Source organism: Rhea pennata, unplaced genomic scaffold (assembly GCF_028389875.1).
Source record: "Rhea pennata isolate bPtePen1 unplaced genomic scaffold, bPtePen1.pri scaffold_23_1, whole genome shotgun sequence".
In the NCBI taxonomy this organism is placed as follows: Eukaryota; Metazoa; Chordata; class Aves; order Rheiformes; family Rheidae; genus Rhea; species Rhea pennata.
The window spans coordinates 5137822-5147780 of record NW_026907675.1 but is presented as its reverse complement, the minus strand read 5'-3'; the positions used below and the strand labels follow the sequence as shown (position 1 = coordinate 5147780).

Below are 9959 nucleotides of genomic sequence, written 5' to 3'. Positions count from 1 at the left end.
TCTGCTTGTGTACATTATATCTATGCATCCAGGCCAAAACCAGAATGTATCATCTCTTTTGAAAACAAGGACAACTATGTAGCAGCATTCCAGTGATCCTTACTTGCTTTCTGCCTAATATGACAACTGTATGCTAATCTTCTGTGCATATGGAGAGCCTTCATAAAGTTACTGTGTATGCACCAAGCGTGTGTGTGTCAGATTCTCGGTGTTTTTATGACTGCTCCTTGATGTTTCTTATCATGAGCTGCATAGGAACTCCCCAGGAGGAAAGAACAAGACAGAAACTTAAAGAACTGATGAAGAAAATGAAGAAATCACTCACGCTCAAGATGGCACTGCAGGGTAGTTCTGTCTTTCACGTTTTTTCTGTGTTCTGGCCAAAAGCCTCCTCTGAAACGATGGAAAGGAGCTGTCTGTAAGAAAGTTGTAAACGGAGCTTCCAGGGAGTCTCCAACAGCCTCCTTCCACCATCCTTGGATGTATGGAACATAAATGATAGCTGGTGCTGTCCTCTGGGCTTTCCACGTGCCAGGAAGGGCCAGGTCCCATCTGTGCCCATCCAGCTGGCTTCCGGGGGTATGTGGCCACTGTTCCCATAGCTCTGCCACTCCATGTGTCCAGAGCCTGGAACTGAAAAGGTGCAGGACTGCAGTCCATTTTTCTGCACTGGAGAGAAGTGTGGACACCTTGGCCGGTCACTTGGGGACCTGGTTTAGTTCAACAGAATGAAAATCTGAGTGTAGCAATAGGACCGGCAGGTACTGGTGCCTTCCGCACTGGTCCAGGAGCTGAGACTTCTCCCCAGGGCTAAGGAGCTAGAAAGAACATTTAAGATGGACAGGGAAATACAGGAGGTCTCATTCAGGTCAGATGTCGCAGGATCGGCTTCTGGGGCCATTTCTATGGTTGCCGTGATGTGACTCCAGTCCCTTGTGCTCAGGGGAGTTACAGAGCCCCGTGTGCAGCTTTTCAGCCTGGGGCTGAGTCCCATAGGACTGAAACCTTGGGCTGAGCAGGTATCGATTCCCAGTGGAAAGGCATCTCAGTTTGGGTGCTCTGAGAGAGCAAAGAGACTCTCTGGCTAAAAAAGGGAGAGCCAAACATTAGCGGCATCTTGTAGTCTTCAGCCAGCCAGGACTTTTAAGGTCGCAGATTGAAGTCTTGGTTGGAGTGCCCAGCAAAGGGAAAAATAGAGTGCATTGTAGGCTGAGGAGCAATCAGAAGAAATATCCCTGAAAAGCACAGAAGCCATCAAGCAGATTATAGTCACTCGCAGGTCATCCAGCCTTACTCTTTCCTCTTTCAAACCAAACTCAGGCTTCACCCCAGAGCCACTGAAGCCAATGGAAAGAGTCATTTTCGTAGGGTTTTTTTTCCCTCCTTTGGTGTGCTTGAGCATTTGTTCTAATGCTTTAATGAACAAGTTAAACTTGCAAACACATGTTCTATCACTAAAAAATCATAATCCTGGCCACGCTATCTGAGATAGAATAAAAAAGAAGTTTTGTGGAGCTCTCGCCCTGGAGCGAGCCCAGGTACATCCGGCTGTAGCCACTTGGCAATGGGCAGAAATGCCTTTCTTGTTTGGTTCTTTCAAAATGTTAGCAGAACCTGGGTACTCCACTGTTAAGAACATTTCTTCCTCATTTTTTGGAGGATCGGAAATCTCAGCATATGAACTACTGGTATATATGGGGTAATTGGGCATTTGAGTGTCCTGTGGGATTTGGAGACTCGAATAAGGTTAGAATAATTCCAGTTTAGAGTCCCAAGCTTCAGACCGATGAGGCACACCGGTGTGAGCCCAGGGGAAGCCCCTGTGCTGTTTGAGAGCTGGAGCACAGGATGTGTGAGGTGAGGCCAATGACACAAGTAGCAGCAGGGAAAATTCCCTACAGAGAGTGCGAAAAGCCTTTGAAGCCTACGGGTGGTCTGACAGAGACAGTCAGAGCTTGACCCTGCCAGGCCCTGGGAAACTCCCTCTGATGGCCTCCGCTTGCAGCAGGAGGTTGGAGCAGAGACCTCCAGAAGCCCCTTCCCACCCCAGCTGCTCTGTGACTGGTTGAGTGGCTTTCTTGTCAGGCCCCACTGGCTTCGTTGGCACTGCCTGCACTAGCCTGTCTGGAGATCTGCCTGACACCAAGTAGCATGAGGAGAAAAAGCTTCCGAGGGTTTTATCTGAAGCAGAAAATGGCTGTTGCTGACTAGAGTTTGTGTGGGCACATGGGTACTGTGGGACACGATGCATTTCTTTTGCACCCAGGACACAGCCTCCATCGCTCTGCCTCTTTGCTGTGCACCAGCCCCAGTCTCAGGGGACCTGTGTGGCACTTGCATCCACGCTGTTCCTCTCGCTGCCCTGTGACACAACAGCAGCAGAAAGCTCTGTGCAGAGCCCAAAGCTCAGAGTCCTGAGCACCGAGGGCCATTGCCTGGGGGCTGAGGTGTCCCTGAGGGAGGTGATGCCTGTGGGGGAAGGAGAGTAGTGGGCAGGAGGCTGCACAGGGCAAGCAGCTGCCTGTGCCCTGCCACCAAGGGCTTTCCCAAGGGGTTGTGGCCTCGGCAGAGCCAACTCCAGAGCGCTTACTGCTGCACGTTTCAGTGCTGCTTGCTGTGCCGGGACAAGGCCGTCAGTCCCAGAAGAGCTCTCACTTTGCATACGTTCCTGGTTCAGCCTCTGGTGTGTGCCTGAAGGACGAGGATGACTTCTCCTCATCTTTGGGCTCAGAGGCAACCTGCCTGGGGAGAGCAAGAATGTACAGCCGTGTGCCATCAGCTGGTGATGCTCAGGATCTTGGTGCCCCGGGATGTATGAGGGGAAAGGGTTTGGGGTGGGGGGATGCTGCCAATGGCTGCGAGCCCCAAGGGATGGGACCTGCAGCTGGCAGAGCAATGGGACAAGGCTTGCTGTGGGGCTGTAGCAGCAGGGCTGGGCTGGGGGCCACAAGAGGCAGGGAGGAATGGAGGCAGCCGGGTACATGGCAGAAAGGGTACATGGGTTGCCCACTGGGTGTGGGAGGGGGCCACCCCTTCCCTCCTTGCTCGGCCTCCATGCCCCAGGGCTGAAGGTGGTACAGCAGGCAGAGGAGACGTAAGCCCTGAGCCTTTGGCACTTGGAAACAGAGAGGACCAGGCATCTCCCCCACGGGAGATATGGGAGAGGGTAAACGGCTGAGAGGCACCATGGGCAGGAGGGTCCCGCACAATGGGGCAGCTCTCTGCACTCACGCTGCACACCGCAGGCACAGCTCGCACAGCAGCTCCCTTTGATGGTGGGTGCTGGTGATGTGCTCCTTGCTGACCTGATCATGACGGCCTCCAGCCAAGGGACAAGCTGATGGTTTTACTTCCATGAGCAATGGTGCTTCAAGGCAGGCTGTAGCTCTTATCCCAAGAGCCTCCGGTCAAGGGAGAGGCCTCTGGCAGAGCTTCTGCAGGAACTGTTGGAGAGGGAGTCACATTTCCCCCTGTATCCTGAGGACCTCGGGCTGCAGGGGAGGCCTCTGGCTTTGTTCCTGTGCTTGCTGATGGGGCAAGGGACATGCTGTCTCCTGCATCCTGAAAGCCATTGGCCAAAGGAGATGCCACTGGCTCGGCTCCTCCGGGCATTGCTGGGTCGAGAGGCGTGCTCTCCGTGTCGCTGGCTGCCTCCCTGGCAACATCTCTGGCCTTGATGTCAGGCGAACGGGGCACCTTCTGGTGGCACATCTCTGTCTGTGAAAAGTCTCCTGAGGCTACGTCTGACCCAGGTCATGCACAAGGAGGGTTTTCCTCCAGCTCCTCCACCTGTAAAGGCCCTTCCTGATCAGTCCAGTCTGCTTGCTCATCCTGCAGCGCTCCCAGGCCTCTCTTCCCTCTTCTCACCTCCCGTCCCTGCTTGAGCAGCAAGGAGGATCCTAGAGCAGTGTGAGGTCAACCGGAGGTGTGTTGGCATCCAGTCATGCCGTTGTCAGAGACAAGCAGGGGATGGAGCTGCGGGGCTGGTCCCTGCTCTTTGCCCTATTTCATTCCAGTGATATCTGTCTATTGAGAATAAAGCATACTGAAGGGCTAGCTTGCTGCTGTTGGGGCAGGGTTTGGGGCAGCTTTGGGGGTGTTTAAGGCCCTGGGATAGGCTTCAGGGAGGCTCTGGAGTTGGTGAGGGTGCTGGAGCAAAGTTTGGAGGCATTTAGGGGCTAGATGGCATGTTCAGGCCCTCAGCAGGCCCTGCTGAGGAGGAGGAGGAGGTCCATACCCAAGGGGTGCTGCATACATCTGGATGCTGATGCTGCACATGGTTCTGGGCATGCAAGGAAGAGCCCTGGGGGAACTGAAGAGGAGGAGGCATGGAGCAACTTGTGGGGGACACCAGAAGAGGCATTGTGGAAGCATTGACCTCGTCAAGACCCTCATTCCAGAAGAGCTGTGGGGGACACCCACAGCCCAGAGGAGTGGCAAAATCAGGCTGATGTTGTGCTGCGGGAGACATCCAGAGCCGCGTGCAGCACGTGGGTGTCTGGGGAGATGCTGGAGGTGACGTGGGACTCGTGCAGGATTGCAGAGCCTGTGGCTCAGGGGCAGCTGTACAGGGGGAGCAGGGCTTGTGGAGGCTCTGTGAGGGTTCGTACATCCGTCCTCAGGGTACTGAGGAGCACCAAAGGGCTACTCAGAGGGGCCTGAGCTGCACAGAAGTGTGCACGGAAGGGCCAGGGTTGTACAGAAAGGCACATGGAGGCTACTGGGGTTTTCCAAAAGCTGCATGGAGGGGCATAGGGCATGCCAAAAGGCGCACAGAGAGCCCTGGGGTGCACTCAAGGGCCCACAGAAGGCCCTGAGGTGCACTGAAAGGTACATGGATGTGTCCTAATGGGGCTGCAGGGCAGGTCACGTACACCTTCAGATGCCCCAGAGGTGGCTGTGAGTGCACCAGCTTGCTTCCTTTACCCTTCAATTTGCCACAGGGCCCGACAAGGCACACTCGCTCCCATGCCCTCCATCACCTCCTGCTCTCCAGCTGCATCCACCTCCTCTCCATGGCATCCACACTCCTCCTCCCACACTCACCTGCAGCCCCCAACAGCCTACCTGCCCCAGCTTTCCAAATGTACACAAGAAAAAGCCTTGTTTTAATATGGGCATGGGCAAATGCAGAAACAGGGCTTCCCAGGCAAGCTGTGGCATCTTCTTGCTTGTGCAAGTCTGATGAGACGTGGCCTGGAGCTACCTGCTTAGCTGAATGTGCTCTGCACTGGAGGCGGACCGGCGATTCGGGGATGCTGAATTATGGGAAGCTTATCCCACACTGGTTCTTCAGCCTTGGTGCCACCACTGCCAGACTCTCCGCAGGCGAGCGAGCAGGGCTCGGATGGTGAAGCCTGACGGGGATGCTTTCCTGGGCTCTCGGAGGGCAAAGGTTGTGTATGTTGCCAGGAAGCGGACTGTGGGGCTGCTGTCATTCTCCAAGCGCTGAAGTACTGTGGTGGGAGGAAAGAGTAGTGATCATGCCCTGTACCAGCAGAGCCCCCAGGCCCTTCCTTGAGGGAGGGCCAAGGGGAAGCCAGGCACCAGGAAACCTGCCTGTGCTCAGTGATACTCCAAATGTTCCCCAAATTCCCTTCAGGAAGGTAGGCAAGAGCCCTCCAGCCTTGTGCAGGGCACGGGTGCTCTCTGCCTGGCCAAAAGCATTGGCCCTCAAATGCCCCAGAAATTCCCTGCATCTCCAGGCCCAGGCTCCTCTCACCAACCCCAGCCAGCCCTGCGTGCCCTACGTACGGCTGCACATCTCCTCCAGGTTCTCCCCGTGCCAGTCCAGGAGCCGCCCAGCAAGCCCTAAGCACACACAACCCGTCACAAGGTGAGAGCCAGGCCAGGAGGGAGGGATCTGGGGCTGGGTAGAGGGACGTGGACTTTGGGGCAGAGATCTAGTGCTGGGGAGAGGGACCTAGGGGCTGGGGAGAGGGACTTGGGGTCTGGGCAGATGGGCCCAGGCATTATGGAGAAAGACAAAAGGACTGGTCAGAGGGTCTCAGGTGCTGGGGAGAGGGATCCAGGCATTAAGGAGGGGGTTGTGGGGGCTGGGGAGGGGGATCCAGGGGCTTGGGAGAGGGACCTGGTGGTGGGGAGAGGGTCGCAGATGCTGAGGAGAGGGACATGGGCTCTTGGGAGAGGGCCAGGAGGGCTGGGGAGAAGCACCCAGGTGTTATGGAGAAGGACCTAGGGACTGGGAAGTGGGTCCCACATGCTGGGGAGAGGGACCTCGGCATTCAAGGGTGAGGCCTGGGGAGAGGAACCCAGTGCTGGGGAGAGGGTCACGGGCGTTGAGGAGGGGAACACAGTCTCTTGGAAGAGGGCTGAGGAGAAGGATCTTGGGGCTGGGGAGAGGGTCGCGGGTGCCTGGGGGGGAGGGGGTTCTCACCGAGGAAGTATGCCGCCTGCTCCCGCAGGGGAGTCCGGGGATCCTCCAGGTACCGGCAGCTGCAGCTCACATACTCGCTGGCTACCGGCCCGGCATTCCGCACCTGCAGGGACCCCCAGTAAAGGTGCTGGCACCGCTGAGCCTGCTCCCCTCTGTGGGACACCTATCCCCTCTCTAGGACAGGCGTTGCCAACACTGGGTCCACCCCCCCTCCCAGGACAGGTGAGGGCACAACCAAGACAGGGGCTGGCACGGCCGGGACAGGTGTTGGCACTGATGGAAAAGATGTTGGCAGAGAAGGGCCAGTGGCTTGTACTGCCAGGACAGGGGCTAGGACTGCCAGGAGAGATGCTGGCACCTTTGGGGCAGTGGTTGGCACCTCTGGGAAAAGAGCTAGCCCTGCTTCAGTAGGGGCCGGCACCTCCAGGGAAGATGCTGGCATAGCTGGGACAGGGATTGGCACTGGCTTTGCAAGCAGTCAGATTGCAAATTGTCCCAGGAGAAGCAACCTCCAGGACAAGGGCTGGCACCTGCAGGACAGATGCTGGCACTGCTGGGACAGGGGCTGGCTCCCAGGAGAGGTGCCGGCAACAGCGGGACAGGGGCCAGCACCTCCAGGACAGGCCTGGCGCTGCTGGGGCTTCCTTACCAGGTACTCGCCAATGTACCAGATCTGTGCTCTCTCGGCCAGCTTCCGGAGCTGCTTCCAGTGCAGGAGCTTTGCAGCGTCCACGAGGGCTGCCTGGGCCACCTTCGGAGGAGTGGGGAGATGGGTGATGGCACCACGGCCAGGCCAGGGACACCCCACAGCCGCCACCCAGAGTGTCCCCCGGGTGGCCGTACGGCCTGCCACAGTGCCCTGTACCTGTGCCACCCCGGGGTGTGGGTCACTCAGATGCAGGAAGAGGGGCAGCAGTCCCTGGCGTGCCACCTGCTTCATCTGCTGCCTCTCGCTGCCTGCTGCCCGGCTCAGCAGCTCCCCAAAGAGCTGCATGGCCAGCTCCCGCACCGCTCTGACCTCCTGTTGGGGCAAACACGGCAACGTCAGCAGTGGCGATGGGGAGTAACCGGAAAGGGCTCCCTACCAGCTCCCTGCCGCCATCCTCACACTGGAGAAGAGGGACAGAAGGTCATGGGCCAGCTGCACAGCGAAGTGGCTGCTTTGCGATGGGGTGATGTGGTGCAGCACGTTACTCAGCACCACCAGCGCTTTGGCATCTGTCTCCCCATCAGCGTCCTGCAGCTGCTTCACCACGTCCGGGATCAGCTTCTGCATCTTCCTTGCCTGCAGCGAGACATGCAGCATTTTCCTCAGACCACTGATGGTGGAAATGCTCTGTACAGAGGCACGGGCGGCAAGCGCTCACTCACTGTGGCGGGTCTCTCAGAGAGGAAGAGGAGGCCGCGGAGCGCCAGCCAGCGCATGACTCGGCGCTCGTTGCCCAGCTGCTCCTGGCAGAGGCTCAGTGCCACCTCGTCATCTGCCGCGCACAGATCAGGGCACTGCAGCAGCTGCAACGGCACAGGGCCAGGGTGGCACAGGGACCAGTGGCCACAGCTAGGACCAGGACCCTGGCACGTAGCACGGCATTCCCACTGCCACCTCCCACTTGGCCCCAGCCCCAGCCCCAGCCCCAGCCCCAGCCCCAGGGGCAGCCCCAGCTCCAGCTGAATCCCCTCATCATTGCCCCCTTGTGCGCAACCCCTCCACCCCATCCCTGTGCCCTCAGCGCCATCCCCATGTCCCCATCCCCTCAGCCTGGCTCCATCTGCAGCCCTCTGGCCTTTCTTCAGAGCACATGGAGTGCTGAGGGCCAGCACAGAGGGTGTGTGAGACACAGGGGACAGCTGGGGACTAACAGAGGCACCAGCAGAGTCCTAGTTCTGCTGTCACCAGCCACCCCTTCCCACTCATGCCAGCACCTCACAGCCTACCTCGATGAAGAAGGCCATAGAAGGGGTCTCCTGGCACCTGTCCTTGCCCCTCAGGGCCACGCTCAGGTTCAGGAAGACCTCAGCGCGCTCCTCCAGGGGGTTGCCCTGCATCTGCCTGGCAATGGGCAGGAGAGTCACCGTGGTGGCCAAGACCGATGGGCAAAGTGCAGTGGGACCCCGTGGTGGGACGGGGAGTAAGGACCGGAAGGGGCTTACCTGGCCAGCAAGGTAACCCCTGTGAGGTGAGTCTCAGGCTGGCTGATCATGTCCCAGCCACCTCGCTGCTGCATGGCAGTGACCTGCTCCCTATAGCCACTGCAGCACAACAACGCCTGCATGGCTTGCACCACCACCCTGCGCAGGGAGAAGAGCACTGATCTGTCATCCCCTTCTCCAGCATGGGCACTGGGGGACAGACCGGGTGGACAGGGTACCTGGCAGGCCTGTGAGGCATGAGTTTGCCCTCGCGGCTGAAGGCAGGGATGTCCTCTTGCGCACAGACGATGGTAAAGGACAGCTGGAAGAAGAGCGCCAGGTAGAGGCGGGGGAAGAGTGCCTTCACCTGCTGCTTGCACGTGTGCTGCAGAAGGATGATGTTCAGTGCCCGGGTTGCCTGCAAAGACACCAATGGCAGCCCTCACTAGTGCCACAGCTGCATGCACGGGGAGGCTTCCCTCAGCCAGCAAGCCTGTGGGGCAACTCACGGTCAGAGGGAGGATGCAGCTGGGGTCCTTGATGGTGGTGCCCGGTTTGCAGAAGGGCCGCTCCTGCAGCACACAGAGCAGCTCCTGCAGCACCTTCTCCGCTGTCAAAGACTGGGAGACCATCACCTCCCACATGGCCACGGCAACACTGTGAGTCCAAGCCAGAAAGGGTCAGGTCAGCATTGTGGCATCCTGCTGACCCTTGCCAGCGCTGGCCCACCCGGCGGATCTGTGAGGCCTGGAGGGAGCAGAGCTGCAGCCCTGCGGCTGCTGCACTCAGGCTGGCACCAGGGGAAGTGTACCTGTCACAGGTCGGGGAGCAGCTCAGCAGGCCAGTGACCACCTCGCTGGGGTAGTGGCATGTCAGGAGGAGAAGGAAGGTCTTGAGCATGTCCCGGGCTGCGGCCTCACTGATGCCTGGCAGGTGCTCATAGATATGTGCCACAGTCAGCTGCAACTGGAAGAAACACGGGTTGGCACCAGCCTGCTGCCACAGGAAACCCTGTTTGCCAGATAAATTGTGCTCTAGAGCCCCGTGCTTGGGGGTCATCACCAGTGGGCTGGAGGCTTACGTGTTCTGGCCTGGCAGCGCAGTATCCCATCATATCCTCGAGCACATGTGTTGCCGCTGAGGTGTTGTAGGCACTGCTGTCCTTCAAGCCCTCGATGGCCATAAGGACCACATCTGCCTGCTCAGCCTCCTCACAGGCCTCCATGGGGCAGCTTGGGGGTCCATCCTCCTCCTTGACCCCAGTTCTCATGGAGATGCCAGGGCGTCTCTCCATATCGTCAACCCAAGCCTCTTTTGGGCGTCTGGGGGGTCTGGCCTCCTCCTTGACCCAGGCCTCCATGGGGTGGCTGGGGGGATGGTCCTCATCCTCACCCCACACTGCTGCAGGGCGGCTGGGGTGTCTCCCTGCCAT

At 58.5% G+C, this 9959-nt stretch overlaps 1 protein-coding gene across 1 annotated transcript; it reads right to left on the bottom strand.

The window, feature by feature from the left end:
- Positions 1-5292: 5292 nt before the first annotated feature.
- LOC134154320 (maestro heat-like repeat-containing protein family member 7) lies at positions 5293-9959 on the bottom strand. Its single transcript, XM_062601072.1, has 13 exons — positions 9609-9959; positions 9339-9493; positions 9037-9184; positions 8767-8945; positions 8549-8686; positions 8333-8447; positions 7769-7909; positions 7506-7682; positions 7263-7418; positions 7047-7148; positions 6398-6500; positions 5755-5811; positions 5293-5456 (listed from the first exon to the last, which is right to left on the bottom strand). The coding sequence occupies exons 1-13, from the start codon at positions 9957-9959 to the stop codon at positions 5293-5295; spliced, it is 1986 nt and encodes a 661-aa protein (XP_062457056.1).